Source organism: Pleurodeles waltl, chromosome 7, assembly GCF_031143425.1.
Source record: "Pleurodeles waltl isolate 20211129_DDA chromosome 7, aPleWal1.hap1.20221129, whole genome shotgun sequence".
NCBI lineage: Eukaryota > Metazoa > Chordata > Amphibia > Caudata > Salamandridae > Pleurodeles > Pleurodeles waltl.
In genome coordinates this window covers 124,356,716-124,378,106 of record NC_090446.1, presented here as the reverse complement: position 1 = coordinate 124,378,106, position 21,391 = coordinate 124,356,716, and the positions used below count along the sequence as shown (strand labels likewise).

The 21,391-nt window shown below is 44.8% G+C and overlaps 1 protein-coding gene across 6 annotated transcripts in view; it reads left to right on the top strand.

The window, feature by feature from the left end:
• Positions 1-3,503: 3,503 nt before the first annotated feature.
• TPD52L2 (TPD52 like 2) overlaps positions 3,504-21,391 on the top strand; it is a 130,144-nt gene continuing 112,256 nt past the window's right edge. For 4 of the 6 annotated variants that reach the window (XM_069243257.1, XM_069243258.1, XM_069243255.1 and 1 more), the window contains exon 1: positions 3,504-3,631. In XM_069243257.1, the coding sequence (XP_069099358.1) occupies positions 3,613-3,631 (19 nt within the window). In that variant the 5' untranslated portion in view covers positions 3,504-3,612. Of the gene's footprint in view, positions 3,632-10,136; positions 10,328-21,391 lie in introns of those variants that run through there. The other 2 variants (XM_069243260.1, XM_069243259.1) reach the window with 2 other exon arrangements.

Genomic DNA, 21,391 nt, shown 5'->3' with positions numbered 1-21,391 from the left:
TATTAGATTGGTGCCTTCACCTACTGATAAGGATCAGTTAAGATCTTTCCTAGGTTTAATAGAGTACTACTCCAAATTTGTTAATAGATTTGCTGACAAAACTGAGATGATTTTAAGGAAACTATTGCGATGGGGGAATAACTTTATATGGCAAAAGGAACAACTGGATTGTTTTATTAATATCAAGGAAGAAATTTGTAATGCAGATATTCTTACTGCTTTTGTTACTGAGTTACATTCTGTATTGACGGTTGATGCCAGTGCGACTGGATTGGGTGCCGTTCTGTCTCAAATGCATGGAAGTGAAGAAAGGACAGTAGCGTTTGCTTCTCGCACTTTGACTCCTGCTGAGCGGAATTATTCAGTAATAGAGAGTGAAGCTTTAGCAGCAGTTTGGGGTGCTGAGTATTTCAGGGTGTATTTATGGGGGTTGTAGTTTACTCTGCGCAGTGATCACAAACCTTTGTCCAGGATCCTATCATCAGGAGGGGCAGGCAAGGGGTCAGCGAGGTTGGCTAGGTTGGCGGCAAGGTTACAAGAGTATGTTTACAGGGTTGAGTTTGTCCAAGGTTGGAAGAATGTACAGGTGGACTATTTGTCAAGGCTATTTCTTGTTTGGGAAACTCTTGATTCGCAATCTGTTGAAAGTTGTGACACTGAAGGAGCTGTAGCTTCTGTCATTGATGTTGTGAAGTGGGAAGAGGAGATGGAAGCTGATAATTGTCTTAAAGATGTTGTCAAATTAATTTGTAAGGGAACTAGGAGAGAGAGTGCACAACCTGTGTCTGTGAGGCCTTATTTGAATGTTTTTAATGACGGTGTGTGGTAATAATGTAATAATGAGAGGTGATCAGTATGTTCCAGCTGTTGGATTAAGGTTCAGATTGTTCAGTCTGGCACATGAGGGACATTTGGGTCTAGGACTAACTAGCAGGAGGTTAAAAGAAGTTTTTTGGTGGCCGGGTTTTGATGGACGGGTCAAAGGTTGGGTGGAGAGATGCAGTTTATGCAAGAAGAGTGAGAAGAGATTGAAGGTAGGTGACAAGAGATGTTATGGTCACTTAGAGGATCCGGGAAAACCATGGCATACCATTTGTCTTGATTTTATAGGACCTATGTCTGAAGTACCGTTTGAATTGAGGTTTGCAGCAGTAATTGTTGATATGCATTCAAGGTGGCTCATAGTAAAGTTTATGAAAGATATTACTACTGGTACAACAATAAAGGTCTTGGGGGTCGTTTTTGAGCAGGAGGGTCTACCTTTAATATTGATTACAGACAATGGGACTCAATTGACCTCTAATGAAATGGTTTGCTTTTTGAGACAATGTGGTGTGAGGCATTCTCGTACTTCTTTGTACAACCCACAAGGCAATGGTATTGTGGAAAGAGCCAACAGATTGGTCAATGGAACTATTCAATTGGCTTTGAATAATTATCTTAATGTAAAAAAGACAATCTCTGAAATGGTTTGGGCCCATCGTACCATGGTACATGGTTCCTTTAACAAGTGTCCCTTTCAGTTGATGAGGGGGCGTTCTCCAGGTTCTAAGTTAGTTCCTTCCTGGCTTAGGGAGTGGATTGTGTCCGGTGGAGAGAAGGTGGTGGAACCAATAATAGTCTCTAGGATAAGAGTGGGTGATTGGATTAAAATAAAACATGGTAGAGTAAGAGGAGGGATTTTTAAATTTAGAGATCCTGTTCTTATTGTGAAAGTTAGTAAGTACTATGTGGCTGTGGAAGGTGGTGAGAGATGGAGTGTTAAAAAGGTGGCTTTGTATCAGAGGGGTGGTGAGTGTGGCAAGGAAGATAACGAGGGATGTTCTGGTGCAATCTTGGTTGCCAATGAGAGGAACAAGGAGTTGATGCATTCTACAAATGTGGGTGAATATGAGAGTCTTTTGGAGAGTGCTCAAGACATTCCTGGAGAAGGAATGAAGAGTAACAGACGTTCAAGAGTACATCGACCACCTGCCTATTTAAATGATTATGTTAGGTTCTGAGGCCTTATTTTGAGTATGATGTATAGGAAGTCAATCTTACAGCGGTTTTCAATGTTATTTCTTTTTGTTTAAGCTACTATTAGATTTTGGAAAATATCTATGTTTTATTTTCACACAGTGAAGGGGAAAGGATGTGTTGTGTTTTGATTAAAAGAATGTGCATTTTAGAATGTGAGTGGAGAGAAGTTCTGGAGAAAGACAGTTGCTGTTCTCTCTCCGGAGTGGATTGACGCCGGGTCGTGTTCTGGTAATAAACTTTATACTAAACCTTACTACGGTGTCATCTTACATTCACGACAATCTCCCTAACCCTTTCCACAGACTCTTCCATCCTGCATCTCCCCCTTACTTATCCCAAGCCTCATCCTATCACTATCAATTAACACTTCTGGATTCTTCCCTCCTCTACCCCTCCATTACTCCAGTCAGTCCAACTAACAAACTCACATATCCGCGGCTCAAATGAACTCATAATAATACTAAAACTGTGCTCATTTTTTTCCTATACTAATCCACCACTAATGCCTTTTGGGTTCCGGAGTAGCGTGCTACTCGCCGAAAAGTGCTTTGACGCCTCATCAGGGGTAGTAAGCGCTATATAAATATATTACAATACAATTCAATGCCAGCTGTCATTCCGCTCTGCTACGTTGGAACTTCATTGTTTTTGTTAAGTTAGGTTAGTGGGTTACAGTGCCAACTACAAGGTTTATTGTTTGGTCTCCACAATTGTAAGAATTGGGCGCAGTCACACATGGCATTCAAGGCAGGCATCTACGCCCCACCAGGTTAAAATGTCACCAGCCACCACTGCTAAGGTGAAACAATTTGATCTGTGTGTTAAACAAGTAAACATCTTCGATTTGGGAGAGACTTTACACATTTTTACATGATGATTGATGCATAAATTACATGGCAAATATCTTCAGGCTCGTGCACGGTGTCTTAAAGCCAGAGCAAACCCTTGGCTCAGTTTTTGCTTTTAATTTGTTGGCTCGCCCGACTTAGAATACATCCAAGTTCAGCCCTCTCTAATATGGCGCTTTAATAGCCGAGACATCTACAAAGAAGACGGACATGGGGAATTATGGTCACGCCTACTAGCCATGAGCTATACTACCCTTAGCGCCATGTTTAAATTGTACAGTTCGGAGTTAGACTGAGGAAGGTGTTAGAAAACTTAGATATTTCCTTTTGTTAACAAAAAAGTACAATACCAAAAAAATTAAAGTGTAAATTACTTTTTAAAATGTGATATTTTGTAGCAAATAGGTCACCTCATAACTAATTCTGTTGGGTACATAATCTGGCGACCTGCTCCTTTTACATTTTTGTTTCTGATTTCTCTCCCATACCCCACTACGTTTTTCGATAATATATGTACATATGTTTTAATAAATGTTTCTTTGCCTTTGTTATGTTATGCGTCGAAGTGGGTGGGCGGGGGCTCTGAATAAGACACAGTTTCCGCAAGGCTGAAGTGTCCTCCCTCTATCTTCATGACCCTTCACTGTACTCTTGTCTGTGCGTCTCGCGCGGTGACGTTGCGCACTCTACTGGTTCCGGTTGCTGTCAGCACTGTGTGAGCGGTTTACAAAACCGGAGAGAAATGGAACCCGCGGGGCAGGGTGAGGGGGTCACGGAGGACGGCGAACGGGGACGGAAAGGGGTTGCGAAAGTTGTATTATCTGAAGGGGTGGTGGATTGCAAGTGCGATCGTGAATATAGGTGTGGGAGGGCGATCGATGCGTTGTAAGGAAGCGAACGGCAGGGGAGCTGGCGTGGGTGACGGAAAAGGGTCAGTTTGTGAAATATTATAAAGTTACATGGTAGGTGTATGGCTGAGGTATAGTGCCAAGGGGTAAGGGATCATACTTCCTAGCGATATGGGCACTGTTAAGGGTCGAGGAGATGGAAGAGAGTAGAGGAATGTGGGTGACAGGTGGAGAAGAAATAATTGGGAGGAGCGAGAGTAATGGGGTGTGGGGGAGAGGGTAACGCAAGGGGGCAGATGACGGGGTGGGAGAGCATTCTAAGAGTAGGAAGAGTTGACTGGAAGGAAAGAGTGAGAGACTGACCTCTCAAAGAAATTGAATGTGGTTTAACGTTTTATTACTCGGTCAGATTGCCTCGTTTACCTGATTCCCTTGTGCGTGTGTAATAGTGGCTGGGCAAGGGTGCCATGGGTCCTAATGTAAGGACAACACGCTGTGTGTGAAAGCTCGTAAGAAAAGCAGTGCTGCAGTTCCTTTTTGATATCTTTCTTGTTTTACGGAGGACCCTCCACTTCTGATGTACGTTTGACGGAGCACAGGCTTTCCCTTTATGTTTGCTGTCCTACATTCGACCACAGTTGGAGCTTCATCTTCTTGTGCTCACCATGATGTACTTAAATCAAATACCTTCGCTGAAGGAGGTTGCTAAACCTGACTCATTTTTAAAAACATTTTACACGGTTGGTTACAGTACTCTTAAGAACTGTATATTTTGGTACTTTATTTGAGTACTAACTGTTGGGGCTGATGTCCCACTGTGGCAAAATCATTGTTTTTGCTATGTTAATTAAAGGATGTGATAGAGAGGGTATAGGCACAGATCCAGTGATTCAATTTTATGTAGCAGATTTCAACTTGCTGTCTTTTGGCGCAGAGCATATAATAAAATACAAGATTTTAAATAAATATGCTTAAAAGAGTGCAAATAGCCGAATTATTGACATTTGGTATAACAATGAAGGAAAAACATTAAAAGACTTATGTCAGGTGACAGGGCGCAGGTCTGGCGTCAAACACTCGTTCGGAGTTTCACGGATAAGCTTTTAATGGTTCACTCTTGGTTTGAAGTAGAGTTAAGGACTGTGTTAGAACTGGTGAGAGGGCACAATTTCTCCAGAGAGTCGGGAAGGTGTCTCTTTCTGCAGGCAATATTGATGCATTTGTGCGCTGGCTGCAATTCGGTCAGTTTATTTTTAGGAATTCTGGTTTTGGGACTAGTGGTCTGCTGGCATCTCTTTAGGTCGAGGCGCAAGCGCTGCTTTTCCGACGTGTTGGTATGTATCTGGGCTTTTAACCACGCCCACCCATTGCTATCACTCGTTCATGGGCTTGCCTTTCAAAAATCCTTTGTTTTCATTGGTAAATGCTCAGTTTGTCCCTCCTTGGCCATCAACCCTGTTACATGGATAATTGCACGTTTGCTGATATGTTTGACTGCAAGCAAACTTCTTTTTACTTTTGTGACTCCCCTTGGTGCTCATGCTCGTGGCGGCAGTGGCTCTTTGAATCGGCTCCCTTATATCAACTGTTTTACTTTTTATTTTCAGTTTGTGTGGTAAGAAAAGTCCAGTTAGGAATTTCCAACGCTAATAGCTCTAACTCGAGCAAACGCGAGACCCATTGCATAGCAGACGCTTGTTTTTTTCTTTAACCAACTGGGAATAGTTGCTCTACTATCCAACTGGCTATGCCAATTTTTTGTTGTAGCCTTTGGACAATGAGTTGAACTCATGCCAGTCAACGTATTTGGTGCCGTCACGTGTCACATGGTACCCAAGTTGTGAAAGGGGAACTCGCTGAATATACCTTCTAACACAGGGAGTGCTAAAGTAAGCTGGAAAATCGTACATACATCATGTTTCCAGCATGTGTGTGGAGTTTCGTCACTGCCATGATATATTTCAAGTTTTGCAAACTTGTAAGCGCAATGGTTGGATGACTCGACAAACATTATTCCAGTGTTAGCAAGGCTGTGAATGGGGTATTGATGTTGGAGCTGTGGTAGTGTTACAAGAAGCTGACCTTCTCTTGGCCATTAACTGCAATATTATAGAATGGGTGAAATGCCTTGATTTAGGCTTTGGCTTAGATGTGATGCTCAAGTGTCTTCAAGTACCCTTTTCTGCTGTACATCTGCAGTCTTGCAAATTCCTGTCTTTGGGATTCAGTTAGTGGATGGCGTCTTCCCAACCATTATGTTAAGTTCACTGTTGATTGTCCAACTCTTTCTCGCTGCCTGCTGGTGTGTTTGTGCCTCCACCAGCCCATCCAAGGTGTCATGCTGTACTTGCTTTTATGGTCAACAGGGCAGAGACTGCAGCTCAGTATTCCATGGGAATTATTAAAAGTACAGCTATATCTGCATGTCTCTTTCAAAGCTTTCCTGTCTTCACATTTTCTTCTGCTTTTTGCATCCTTGGTTGGTTTTACTTTCATTCATCTTCCCTTACCTTGCAAGAAAAAAATCCTCCTTGGTCTCCTTACAATTTTCCTTTTCTATTATGTGTCATTATTTTCCACTTCCCCCTTGCCTACTGGCAGGTTTATTATTCATAGATGGATTGACTACTACCTCCTGAGCTATATACGGAGCACAAAAGACAATCATGTGCCTTAGAAAGCTGTTTAGAGGGAGTAAAATAAATTGATTCTTGTAGTCCAGTCCAATTTATTCCAAGAACAAACATCTAGGTCCTCCAACCCCACTAGAAAACTGACCTATAGGCATACAAATTATATATCTCTATACAAATCTGTAGACAACCCACTTCACAAATAAAGTCAAAAGCATCATGGAAAATATATTCAATTTAACCAACAATAATATACCATGCTACAGGAACACCTAGAATACCTTCTTCTCAATCACAAAACACACACTACAAGGTGCTAAAGGTCACCACTTATTACCCAGAAATCCTTTCATCAAGGCCATTGGAATTATGTGATTTTGTGGTTGCTGCATTTTCTGCATAACTTTGGATTTTTGTATTTGCCACTTAATCCATCATTTTATGCATAATCTGTAGATTTTAACAAAAAAATCTATCTAGCTCAAAAGGGTAAAAAGTATGGAAAACACAGTGACACGTGTTGCAGCTACGTGGAAGACCCTTTGCAAAGTGTGACTCGACTTCTTTGTGCTGCTTATTTCTGTGTTTGGATGTTAAGCTAGTACCAATGAGGATAAAACTTTACCCAGATAGTGTTAACATGGCAAAAAATAAAATAATGAACTAATACTATTGCAAAATGCACCTAATTACCCGCATAGTTTGCCTATTCTTTCTGCATAATTTAGTCTTTTTCAAACCTACCCGTGGCTTAAGAAAACAGTCAAAAGGTACGTTCCCAGTCAAATACTTTAATTTCCCAACTAAAAGTGGAATATCAGTCTGGTTTTTGTACCAGCTTCTGCACTGAAACAGCCCCTCTCAATAGACTGGTCAAAATGTGCTGCATCTTTGATGACTGAGATCCCTGTTGATCTATATTTTTCACCTCCCTGCTGCACGTGACCATATTGATCACCACAAATTGTTATCAGAGCGCCACCTGTTTTTAAAGGCCAAGTTCTAAGTGGTTCTCATGCTTTGTATCGGGTTGTCAGCAATTTGCCAAGGTTAGAACATACACATTTGGAAGAGTTATGCTGTTGTGCGATGTTCCACAGGGTACGTATGATCCCTCACTTTTTAGTTCTATTCGAGGGGCAATCCAGCAATATGTAGATAATGAGGAAATCCACTTGAAAGCTTCCTCAATCAGTGGCACTGTCATATTCTGCTCTGGCTTGTCAAAACTTAAAATTTGGATGTCATACAACTTTCTAATCCTAAATCCATCAGAATCTGGGCGTCTAGGTACCTAGGTTAGACACAAAAACAACTCCAATTCCTCACTTAACCGACTAAATGTAAAAATGCTTCTTCCCGTACTCATTCCCTTGGTAAAATCATTGTGCTTTACTTTATCCTCTACTCTGTCACTATGTTTGCACATCAACCGCATCGCAAAAACTGCCAAGTATAATCTTTACTCAGAAAAAAATCTGAGACACATGCTTCGCTGCCTTAAAAGTGTAGCACACTTTTGTCATTTCTTGTCTTCACTCTGGTAATACGTATTAGCAGGATACCACGGTCCACTCTGGCACCTCTAAAACAACTGTACTCTCCACAGTAGGACGTCCAGCATCCCCAAATACATTTGATCACATCTCACCAATTTTAGGAGACCTGCACTGGTTACTATTGGGAGCCAGAAATGAATGTACGTTTTGGTGCCTTGGTTATAAGGCACTTTAGCTAAAGAATCCTCCCAGTTTAAGAGGACTCTAAAACAAAGACTTGTTTCGTCTAGAAATCTAAAAGTGTGTATCTAGACTATTCAAAGCACAGAATTAAACTCTCATGCGAGCGGCTACGTGCGTAATTTCTCTAAAACCTCATTGAGAAAAAAAACACTTCCTTCTCTCCACATTCTCAGGAACAATTGAAAACATCAGATTTTCAGGTTATTAGAAAATATTTAGTTACTCTTCTCAGCGGTGACTATTGTATTGTTCTTTGCTCTTAAATCTACAATGATATCATTCTTATCTACAATAATTTGATACTCTATTTTCTCTTTTTTTCTTATGTGGTCCTTGTTGTGTTCCATATAAAGGGCTGCAGTACCACTATGGTACTGCAACACAAAATAAAATGATTAAGAAAATGCCATGGATGCTGAAGCTGTTTCAGAGATTACTTGGCTATAGGAGTATTTACTGTGGCAGGTGGGTGTAGTCAAGGGGTTTACACTTTTATGGTAGCTTCTTACTAATATTTGATCTTAACTGTTATAAACCCCTTGAAACCTCTTGTGAATAAAAATGGCTCAACTTTTTTTGCAGATAAAGAACAACCTAGTGTGAACTCGTCGGGAATTGTTTTAAAAAGTACAGGAATTGGCAGTACAGTCTTGCAAGTGCTGTATATACAGCTGATTTCATTTTTGACAATTAGAGATAGCCTCTACACTTTGTTCCGTTGGACTAAAATAAATGCATGTTTGGCTGAAATGCACTTTCCTGGGCCTCGTGTCAGGTCAAGCGTCTCTTGGAGCGACATGGAAACAAACTGTGTTTTCTGTAGAGGGTCTTCGTTACCGTGGCTCATCTTAGGCCTGTACATCATAAGTGGCCTTTCTGTCACTGTTGGTTAACTTCTTGTTAACTGCTGACAGTTAGTGGATGTATGGTTGTGCTTTTGTCACAAATCTCCTAGACCTGTTACTTTATGTATATATGGATTTCTGGTTGAATTTTACACTCATGTGAGCTTGCTGCCATTTCTACGGAATGTCTTTTTTATAACCATGGATAATATGGTTGGAACTTCCATCACGTGGGCTTGTGGCCATATTTGCCACTGGTCCTTTTGGGATGTGTGATATATGTTTGGGTTTTCCACCACTTGAGTTCATAGTTTAGATTTCTGTCGTGCTCCTTGGTGGACATTTTATTGGTCACTGCATAGGCAGGCGTCATTATTTCTTTAACATTCGTTAAGTATGAGTGACTAACTGAAGTAAGTTGGATCCTGGTTACCAGTGGCTAGTGCTGGCTTGCGTCTTAAGTGGAGTGCCTTTCAGGGACAGCCCCTCGGGAGAGTAAAATGTAAGTAGGGCAATGGGGTTGCCACACAGCCTCCGTGACACCAGTTCTCGGGGGTACATCTTCAGCACCTGTCTTCCAGAGTGCACTTCCGGGCTCTTGTGAGTGAGCTGGCAGATGCCTTGTGGGTGGCCGTAGGAGCACCCCCCTTTTGACGAGGCACACGTGATATGAGTTGTAATTGCGCTAAGAAGGGCGTTTCTTAGGCCAGAGCTACTAACATGTTTGTTAACGGGACGAGAATAGCAGCAGGGAAGTAAACCCAGGGGGCCGCGGAGCTGTGTGTTGTGTACGACGGGAGGCGGCCGTGCCCTGTTTTCATCTGGAGAAGAGGAGATTACTGTCTCTAATCCCTTTACACAGATGTTTGGTCTGCGTACTCTGGCCTGTCGGGGCATGTGGCTGGGCTGGGTTGGGGGTGGGTCTGCGGTGATTACCGGCAGGGTGTGTTAGCTGCAGGCCTTCTCCACCTAACGTCCGCAGAGCCCTGCCTTCCAGCTGCCTTTTAAGTGTGATCCCTCGAGGTCTGCGGGAGTGTTGGCGGCGAGGCTCGGTATGTACGGGGCGTGGCGCATACCTGTGCCGTTTCATCACCCTCTGCCTCGGGCGGGCCTGTTCTGCTTGAACGGCAGGTATCGTTGTGTTCTGGAGGCTTCGAGGCGCTTAATAACGGGCAGGTTACTTGTGTGCCGCTTCCCCCAGTGTTTGGCTGGGAGAAGGTGTTGGTTGAAGTGACGTTTAAAGTACCATCCCCACGGGCCCGTCTTCAGGCCTGTGCGGGTGCGGGCCGCAGACTCACGCAGGTAGAATTCAGCCCGGATTCCGTCTCTCCCTCAGCAGCTGAGGCGGAACTCGAAGCCTCAGGACCGCTCTTCTGTCTTTCCTGCTTGGTAGGTAGCACACTTGGCAACTGGGAAAGAATGCGTTTTCCAAGAAAATAGCTGCATGGTTTTCCCCGAGGGCCTTGCATGTTGCACGGGATTTTTTTGTTTCGGATAACGAGCTGTTTCCCAATCGGGCGTGCCCTTGGGCGTAGAATATAACATGGCGAGGATTCTTAAGCTCCTGCAGGAAGTGTTTCTAGCAAAGGGCCGCAAGCAGCCGGGTTCTCACATTAGGGCACGCTTTGGCAACGCCAGTCAGTCTGGCTTTAAAGGAATATTGTATGGGGATATGACGCGTTAAATGCAGATAGCCTGGGAATTGATGTGGATTTGTGTGGAAGCAGATAACCGTACAATAATATTGCTTCTTGTTAGGTCAAGTGACAGTTGCACTGTCAAGCCAGACGTAAAAATCCATGTTGGTTAGTGACTGCCCCCCTTCCATTTTGTGCTGGTGCCAGAGAAAAACCCCATAAATTATCTAGTTCCCATCCTAAGGCACTTTTACAGCATTACAGTGTGCCCCTAAAACTTCAAGCTCCGACAGCTGGTCACATTAACCAAATGATTACAGCAGTTTGGAGTGCAAGCACTTTTCTGAGGACCAACATAAGTTCTGCTCAATCAAAAAAATGTACTCCCAGCATGTGCACAGAACCAAAGCCTCTCCTCAATGATGCCCACATAACTGTCTGCCAACAGCACTGTCAAACCAGACCATAAAAAGACAGGTAGAGTAGGAGCAGGAATTTGCAGAGTGGTTAAGGTTAAAGCAAGCAAACAGCAGAGACTAGCACTCTCTGACGTTTTCTTGCACCCACAGGCACATGTGTACCTTTCTGATTTTGGTTGTTGCCAGCCCTGGAGCAATTTTTTGTTCAACCAGATTTGAATAGCTCATTTGATTAGGCCAGTAAACTCAGTTAAACTCGCTCCACAGGTTGGTAACAGATGGCTCACACATATTTAAAGGTACACTTTTACACCCTTTTTATGCTGCACTTAGTACTGAGTTTGACTTCATTTATAAGCACTTAGAGTTACTGGTAGTTGGGAGAACTAGGGAAGAAATACTGCATGAGCATTGTAAGATCACACAATTGTCATTTAGGAAGCAGGAATTGTAACACTGGTCAGTTGATTCCACCACTGACAATAGCCATACATCTGTTTCTTGTGTGCACTGTCTTTTGTATAATAGGAATGAACTCTGTATTTTCCAAACACGGACAGTATCAGAAGGGGCTTCTTCACTGCGAATTGAGTCTTAGGTTATTGAAGGGATAAGATTGATTCATTGATCCTATCAAGGAACATGTCCTTCTGGTTGCTGAAATGGGAGGGAACTTTAACTGTGCTGGTTGAAGGTTTTTTTTTAGTTGTAGATTCAGAATTTGTGTTGGAGATTTTAACCCTAGTAAGCTTATTTCACTCTTCTGCGACTGTGAGATGGTAACAGTGTCCCAGGGGAAGAGGGTATTTGTGTAACTAAATTTCGAGTTTGGTGTTCTTGCCTTGAAATTACCTTGTAGATTGAATCAGTCGCATGCGCACCACTACAAAGCCACAACACTGTTAGTTCATTTGTCTAGCACTAATCACCTCCAAAGTGTTAAAGATGTCTTTAAATTGAAATACTACGTCCCATTCCAAAACAAGCTTTTATGAAATAAGCAGTTTTACAATCGCTCAGTGTTTATGCAGAATTGTGCAGGGTTCGCAGTAGTCGAATACTGGAAGAGACCTTCTAGTGCATATTGTGGGACGCCAGGAAAGGTGTTGTTTTTTTTTTGTTTGTTGGGCTGGCTTGGCAGCATAGCTGCCATCAACACATCTGGGGCTTTGGCTATTCCCCAACCATGTTGGTTACCTTGATTACAATATTTGAGCTGTTCTTAAACTGTTACTCAAAAAAACAGTGCTGCTTGTTATGCTGTCAGCTGCGTGTGGATGTTCCCCACGCCTACCAGGTTAACCTGCCAAAAATTATCAAGGGAAAATGATGTGGGGTGGGGGGGGGGGGGGGAGGCAAAATGTATGCAATTTGGTGTGTCGGAAACTGATTAGCAGTTGAGTTTTTATTGACTCTCTTGAAGTTTCTTCCTTTTCACCCAGAATTCGGTGATGTCCGGGCCAAATTGGGAAACATTGCTTCCAAAGGATGGGGAATAAAGGGTTTAAAACAATTAGTACATTAGTATTAAGTGCCATTACAATGAAACTGCTTCAGCTCTGTCCTCCAGGGACGAGGCGTGGCCAGAGTTCAATTAAAGCACATGTACCACCATGGAGCAAAGAGCAGATACAAGGTTACAGACCTTCAGATATGTTTTTTAGACCTATTGTTTCTTACTTGTAGTATTTTCAGAAGCTGTTTGACGGCTTCTTCGGTTCATTGCTTCTACCAGTGATTAGAATGAGACCAGCTACATGTGGGCAGAAAGGGCTAGTATAACCGGACCACAGAAGTCTCAAGACCAGAGATCAGGGCAGCTGCGGAAGGGCTAGACCCGCCCTTTCAAAACCGATTGGGGACAAATTGTAGTGGGGCGAAGGTAGGCAGAGGTGACCACAAATTATTGCACTTAAAAGGGACTCAGGTAAGGGACCGTTTACAGTTGGGCTAATGGGTAATGGTTAGTGTGCTTTAGGGTCGAAAATCATAATTAGGAGATAAGCCATTAAACTATCGGAGAGTGCATGGGCCAGAAACGAGACCTGTTCACACTGTCTCCTCAGCATATGCCATGGAAGCATGTTGGGACTGTCGCAGAGATGTAGGGTCATGTGAATGTATCTGGCACGGAGATGCAGAAAATATACAATACCGTTGCTTGAAAACTCTGTATGACACGTCATTGCAACAGCAGTGTTGCCGACATTGTATATTTACTCACTTTTGAGGTGAGTACATTTACGGTGTCTTTGGTCTTGTTGATGTGCTTCAGTTAAGGCCGCAGCTCACCACCCAAAGACTGAGAAGCACTCAGGTTCTCTACTTCTGTTCTGTATGTTTGGCTGTGTTTATTTACATACTAGTCTTGGTTAGATTCTTCCCACAGCTATTTTATTAAAAAAGGGATAACGATGATCTGTTCTTAAATCACATTTAGTCTAGAAAGTTAGTGTAAATATTAGTGAAATGCTCTTTAAAGGTGATGAAATCACATAACAGGTTAAATGTCTCTTCAGGAGACTGTCTGCACTGTGATTATTGATCATCTTTTGAGTTAAAACCGTGCCTTTAAGAATTGAGTTGTCGTAGAGATAGTAAATTGTATTACGAGATGTTGAATAGATAATGTCCACTAACAGTGTGAACTTTAATGAGAAATTTGCTTAGCATGGATCTAGCTGAGCAAATGTTCCAAATCATGACCCTTGGATCGGACTACAAAGTAGTGCTTTATCTTATTCGCAGCAAGAAAGAATGCAAAGTCCAAGAAACACTTTATCTGGCGTTTCTTTCATGGGGGCTCTACTCTTGTAGTGCGAGCAGAGAGGCATTGTCATGAAAGTCAACATCAGTAGCTTCAGTGAGGCAAAATGCATATTTGCTTTCTTTTAATATTAATAATTTTATTGTTTGGGTCAGTTCAGTTCTCTCCCGTTTATATTCCCAAAACCACGGGGGAAATCTGTGTTGTCCAATCAACGTTTGTGTTATTGCAGGATACAGTGACTAGCTGGGTCCGCACATTTTTGCGTGTAGAAGTGTATCTTTCAAGGAATCTCTGTATCCACTTTTAACAACAAATGCATTCACAGAAGTTGACCTGTTTTTCAAGTGACTTAACAGTACTGCTTGCTTTTACAGCAGTATTTTTCATTCACGCGCTAGTATCTTTGCTTCATTTGTGCATAGAACTGAACTGAATAACTTCATTGTGCGGTTGCCTCTTCATTGATTCCCTTAGATCAATGCCCTACTATTGATGGCACACAGGTGCTCTGTCCTCTCCAGCATAACATCACGTTTGAAAATATTTCCTTTTAGAAGCCGAACGCAACCTCTGGTAAACTGTAGGAGTACCACATATTACTTTTTGTCATTAATGGCAACCAGAATCCCAATAGAAGGTGAAACTTTTTCTCTTGCTATTTGCGCTCATGGGTATTTTATGTTAATTTCTGGCTGTTCCCTGTTTTTGTTGATGTACACGCACACGCGTTACTGTCTGAGAAAGTTAAAAAGAAATGCGAGAGGCCTGCATCATTTTGGGTTGACACAATTTTAGATGGTGAGTGTAGGAAGTTGGCTCTGTATGTGCTATTTCAAAGTAAGGAATAGCATGCACAGAGTCCAAGGGTTCCCCTTAGAGGTAAAATAGTGGTAAAAATAGATAATACTAATGCTCTATTTTGTGGTAGTGTGGTCGAGCAGTAGGCTTATCCAAGGAGTAGTGTTAAGCATTTGTTGTACATACACATAGACAATAAATGAGGTACACACACTCAGAGACAAATCCAGCCAATAGGTTTTTGTATAGAAAAATATCTTTTCTTAGTTTATTTTAAGAACCACAGGTTCAAATTCTACATGTAATAGCTCATTCGAAAGGTATTGCAGGTAAGTACTTTAGGAACTTCAAATCATCAAAATTGCATGTATACTTTTCAAGTTATTCACAAATAGCTGTTTTAAAAGTGGACACTTAGTGCAATTTTCACAGTTCCTAGGGGAGGTAAGTATTTGTTAGTTTTACCAGGTAAGTAAGACACTTACAGGGTTCAGTTCTTGGTCCAAGGTAGCCCACCGTTGGGGGTTCAGAGCAACCCCAAAGTCACCACACCAGCAGCTCAGGGCCGGTCAGGTGCAGAGTTCAAAGTGGTGCCCAAAACACATAGGCTAGAATGGAGAGAAGGGGGTGCCCCGGTTCCGGTCTGCTTGCAGGTAAGTACCCGCGTCTTCGGAGGGCAGACCAGAGGGGTTTTGTAGGGCACCGGGGGGGACACAAGTCCACACAGAAATTTCACCCTCAGCAGCGCGGGGGCGGCCGGGTGCAGTGTAGAAACAAGCGTCGGGTTTGTAATGGAAGTCAATGGGAGATCTAGGGATCTCTTCAGCGCTGCAGGCAGGCAAGGGGGGGGTTCCTCGGGGAAACCTCCACTTGGGCAAGGGAGAGGGACTCCTGGGGGTCACTCCTCCAGTGAAAGTCCGGTCCTTCAGGTCCTGGGGGCTGCGGGTGCAGGGTCTCTCCCAGGTGTCGGGACTTAGGTTCAAAGAGTCGCGGTCAGGGGAAGCCTCGGGATTCCCTCTGCAGGCGGCGCTGTGGGGGCTCAGGGGGGACAGGTTTTTGTACTCACAGTCTTAGAGTAGTCCTGGGGTCCCTCCTGAGGTGTTGGATCGCCACCAGCCGAGTCGGGGTCGCCGGGTGCAGTGTTGCAAGTCTCACGCCTTTTGCGGGGAGCTTGCAGGGTTCTTTAAAGCTGCTGGAAACAAAGTTGCAGCTTTTCTTTGGAGCAGGTCCGCTGTCCTCGGGAGTTTCTTGTCTTTTCGAAGCAGGGGCAGTCCTCAGAGGATGTCGAGGTCGCTGGTCCCTTTGGAAGGCGTCGCTGGAGCAGGATCTTTGGAAGGCAGGAGACAGGCCGGTGAGTTTCTGGGGCCAAGGCAGTAGTCGTCTTCTGATCTTCCTCTGCAGGGGTTTTCAGCTAGGCAGTCCTTCTTCTTGTAGTTGCAGGAATCTAATTTTCTAGGGTTCAGGGTAGCCCTTAAATACTAAATTTAAGGGCGTGTTTAGGTCTGGGGGGTTAGTAGCCAATGGCTACTAGCCCTGAGGGTGGGTACACCCTCTTTGTGCCTCCTCCCAAGGGGAGGGGGTCACAATCCTAACCCTATTGGGGGAATCCTCCATCTGCAAGATGGAGGATTTCTAAAAGTTAGAGTCACCTCAGCTCAGGACACCTTAGGGGCTGTCCTGACTGGCCAGTGACTCCTCCTTGTTATTCTCATTATTTTCTCCGGCCTTGCCGCCAAAAGTGGGGCCTGGCCGGAGGGGGCGGGCAACTCCACTAGCTGGAGTGTCCTGCTGGGTTGGCACAAAGGAGGTGAGCCTTTGAGGCTCACCGCCAGGTGTGACAATTCCTGCCTGGGAGAGGTGTTAGCATCTCCACCCAGTGCAGGCTTTGTTACTGGCCTCAGAGTGACAAAGGCACTCTCCCCATGGGGCCAGCAACATGTCTCGGTTTGTGGCAGGCTGCTAGAACTAGTCAGCCTACACAGATAGTCGGTTAAGTTTCAGGGGGCACCTCTAAGGTGCCCTCTGCGGTGTATTTTACAATAAAATGTACACTGGCATCAGTGTGCATTTATTGTGCTGAGAAGTTTGATACCAAACTTCCCAGTTTTCAGTGTAGCCATTATGGTGCTGTGGAGTTCGTGTTTGACAGACTCCCAGACCATATACTCTTATGGCTACCCTGCACTTACAATGTCTAAGGTTTTATTTAGACACTGTAGGGGTACCATGCTCATGCACTGGTACCCTCACCTATGGTATAGTGCACCCTGCCTTAGGGCTGTAAGGCCTGCTAGAGGGGTGTCTTACCTATACTGCATAGGCAGTGAGAGGCTGGCATGGCACCCTGAGGGGAGTGCCATGTCGACTTACTCGTTTTGTCCTCACTAGCACACACAAGCTGGCAAGCAGTGTGTCTGTGCTGAGTGAGAGGTCTCCAGGGTGGCATAAGACATGCTGCAGCCCTTAGAGACCTTCCTTGGCATCAGGGCCCTTGGTACTAGAAGTACCAGTTACAAGGGACTTATCTGGATGCCAGGGTCTGCCAATTGTGGATACAAAAGTACAGGTTAGGGAAAGAACACTGGTGCTGGGGCCTGGTTAGCAGGCCTCAGCACACTTTCAATTGTAAACATAGCATCAGCAAAGGCAAAAAGTCAGGGGGCAACCATGCCAAGGAGGCATTTCCTTACACAACCCCCCCCCAAACGAAAGAGGATGAGACTAACCTTTCCCAAGAGAGTCTTCATTTTCTAAGTGGAAGAACCTGGAAAGGCCATCTGCATTGGCATGGGCAGTCCCAGGTCTGTGTTCCACTATAAAGTCCATTCCCTGTAGGGAGATGGACCACCTCAACAGTTTAGGATTTTCACCTTTCATTTGCATCAGCCATTTGAGAGGTCTGTGGTCAGTTTGAACTAGGAAGTGAGTCCCAAAGAGGTATGGTCTCAGCTTCTTCAGGGACCAAACCACAGCAAAGGCCTCCCTCTCAATGGCACTCCAACGCTGCTCCCTGGGGAGTAACCTCCTGCTAATGAAAGCAACAGGCTGGTCAAGGCCATCATCATTTGTTTGGGACAAAACTGCCCCTATCCCATGTTCAGAGGCATCAGTCTGCACAATGAACTGCTTAGAATAATCTGGAGCTTTGAGAACTGGTGCTGAGCACATTGCTTGTTTCAGGGTGTCAAAGGCCTGTTGGCAGTCCACAGTCCAGTTCACTTTCTTGGGCATTTTCTTGGAGGTGAGCTCAGTGAGGGCTGTCACAATGGATCCATATCCCTTCACAAACCTCCTGTAGTACCCAGTCAAGCCAAGGAATGCCCTGACTTGAGTCTGGGTTTTTGGAGCTACCCAGTCCAGAATAGTCTGGATCTTGGGTTGGAGTGGTTGAACTTGGCCTCCACCTACAAGGTGTCCCAAGTAAACCACAGTTCCCTGCCCTATCTGGCATTTGGATGCCTTGATAGAGAGGCCTGCAGATTGCAGAGCCTTCAAAACCTTCCTCAGGTGGACCAGGTGATCCTGCCAGGTGGAGCTAAAGACAGCAATATCATCAAGATAAGCTGTGCTAAAGGACTCCAAGCCAGCAAGGACTTGATTCACCAACCTTTGGAAGGTGGCAGGGGCATTCTTTAAACCAAAGGGCATAACAGTAAACTGATAATGCCCATCAGGTGTGGAGAATGCTGTCTTTTCTTTTGCTCCAGGTGCCATTTTTATTTGCCAGTACCCTGCTGTCAAGTCAAAGGTACTTAGAAATTTGGCAGCACCTAATTTGTCAATGAGCTCATCAGCTCTTGGAATTGGATGGGCATCTGTCTTGGTGACAGAGTTGAGCCCTCTGTAGTCCACACAAAACCTCATCTCTTTCTTTCCATCTTTGGTGTGAGGTTTGGGGACTAAGACCACTGGGCTAGCCCAGGGGCTGTCAGAGCGCTCAATCACTCCCAATTCCAGCATCTTGTGGACTTCCATCTTGATGCTTTCCTTAACATGGTCAGACTGTCTGAAGATTTTGTTCTTGACAGGCATGCTGTCTCCTGTGTCCACATCATGGGTACACAGGTGTGTCTGACCAGGGGTTAGGGAGAAAAGCTCAGGAAACTGTTGTAGGACTCTCCTACAATCAGCCTGCTGTTGGCCAGAGAGGGTGTCTGAGTAGATCACTCCATCTACTGTGCCATCTTTTGGGTCTGATGACAGAAGATCAGGGAGAGGTTCACTCTCTGCCTCCTGATCCTCATCTGTTACCATTAACAGATTCACATCAGCCCTGTCATGGAAGAGCTTAAGGCGGTTCACATGGATCACCCTCTTGGGGCTCCTGCTTGTGCCCAGGTCCACCAGGTAGGTGACCTGACTCTTCCTCTCTAGCACTGGGTAAGGGCCACTCCATTTGTCCTGGAGTGCCCTGGGAGCCACAGGCTCCAGAACCCAGACTTTCTGCCCTGGTTGGAACTCAACCAGTGCAGCCTTTTGGTCATACCAAAACTTCTGGAGTTGTTGGCTGGCCTCAAGGTTTTTGGTTGCCTTTTCCATGTACTCTGCCATTCTAGAGCGAAGGCCAAGTACATAGTCCACTATGTCCTGTTTAGGCTCATGGAGAGGTCTCTCCCAGCCTTCTTTAACAAGGGCAAGTGGTCCCCTTACAGGATGACCAAACAGAAGTTCAAAGGGTGAGAACCCTACTCCCTTCTGTGGTACCTCCCTGTAAGCGAAAAGCAGACATGGCAGGAGGACATCCCATCTCCTTTTGAGTTTTTCTGGGAGCCCCATGATCATGCCCTTTAATGTCTTGTTGAATCTCTCAACTAAGCCATTAGTTTGTGGATGGTAAGGTGTAGTGAATTTATAAGTCACTCCACACTCATTCCACATGTGCTTTAGGTATGCTGACATGAAGTTGGTACCTCTGTCAGACACCACCTCCTTAGGGAAACCCACTCTGGTAAAGATACCAATGAGGGCCTTGGCTACTGCAGGGGCAGTAGTCGACCTAAGGGGAATAGCTTCAGGATACCTGGTAGCATGATCCACTACTACCAGGATATACATATTTCCTGAGGCTGTGGGAGGTTCTAGTGGACCAACTATGTCCACACCCACTCTTTCAAAGGGCACCCCCACCACTGGAAGTGGAATGAGGGGGGCCTTTGGATGCCCACCTGTCTTACCACTGGCTTGACAGGTGGGGCAGGAGAGGCAAAACTCCTTAACCATGTTGGACATATTGGGCCAGTAGAAGTGGTTGACTAACCTCTCCCACGTCTTGGTTTGTCCCAAATGTCCAGCAAGGGGAATGTCATGGGCCAATGTTAGGATGAACTCCCTGAACAGCTGAGGCACTACCACTCTCCTAGTGGCACCAGGTTTGGGGTCTCTGGCCTCAGTGTACAGGAGCCCATCTTCCCAATAGACCCTATGTGTTCCATTTTTCTTGCCTTTGGACTCTTCAGCAGCTTGCTGCCTAAGGCCTTCAAGAGAGGGACAGGTTTCTTGTCCCTTACACAGCTCCTCCCTTGAGGGTCCCCCTGGGCCTAAGAGCTCAACCTGATAAGGTTCAAGCTCCAAAGGCTCAGTTCCCTCAGAGGGCAGAACTTCTTCCTGAGAAGAGAGGTTCCCTTTCTTTTGCTGTGTTGCAGTTGGTTTCCCAACTGACTTTCCTGTTCTCTTGGTAGGCTGGGCCATTTTTCCAGACTCCAGCTCTACTTTTTCACCCTGTGCCTTGCACTGTGCTCTTGTTTTCACACACACCAGTTCAGGGATACCCAGCATTGCTGCATGGGTTTTTAGCTCTACCTCAGCCCATGCTGAGGACTCCAGGTCATTTCCAAGCAGACAGTCCACTGGGATATTTGAGGAGACCACCACCTGTTTCAGGCCATTGACCCCTCCCCATTCTAAAGTAACCATTGCCATGGGATGTACTTTTCTCTGATTGTCAGCGTTGGTGACTGTGTAAGTTTTTCCAGTCAGGTATTGGCCAGGGGAAACCAGTTTCTCTGTCACCATGGTGACACTGGCACCTGTATCCCTCAGGCCCTCTATTCTGGTCCCATTAATTAAGAGTTGCTGTCTGTATTTTTGCATGTTAGGCGGCCAGACAGCTAGTGTGGCTAAATCCACCCCACCCTCAGAAACTAGAGTAGCTTCAGTGTGGACCCTGATTTGCTCTGGGCACACTGTTGATCCCACTTGGAGACTAGCCATACCAGTGTTACCTGGATGGGAGTTTGGAGTGGAACCTTTCTTGGGACAGACCTTGTCTCCAGTTTGGTGTCCATGCTGTTTACAGCTATGACACCAGGCCTTTTTGGGATCAAAGTTTTTACCCTTGTACCCATTGTTTTGTGAAGAGGCTCTGGGCCCACCCTCCTGTGCAGGTTTTTGGGGGCCTGTAGAAGACTCTTTACTATTTTTAGTTTTGGTTGTCTCATCACCCTTCTGCTGGGGAGTCTTTGTGATCCCTTTCTTTTGGTCACCCCCTGTTGAAGTCTTGGACACCCTTGTCTTGACCCAATGGTCCGCCTTCTTTCCCAATTCTTGGGGAGAAATTGGTCCTAGGTCTACCAGATGCTGATGCAGTTTATCATTGAAACAATTACTTAACAGGTGTTCTTTCACAAATAAATTGTACAGCCCATCATAATTATTTACACCACTGCCTTGAATCCAACCATCTAGTGTTTTCACTGAGTAGTCAACAAAGTCAACCCAGGTCTGGCTCGAGGATTTTTGAGCCCCCCTGAACCTAATCCTGTACTCCTCAGTGGAGAATCCAAAGCCCTCAATCAGGGTACCCTTCATGAGGTCATAAGATTCTGCATCT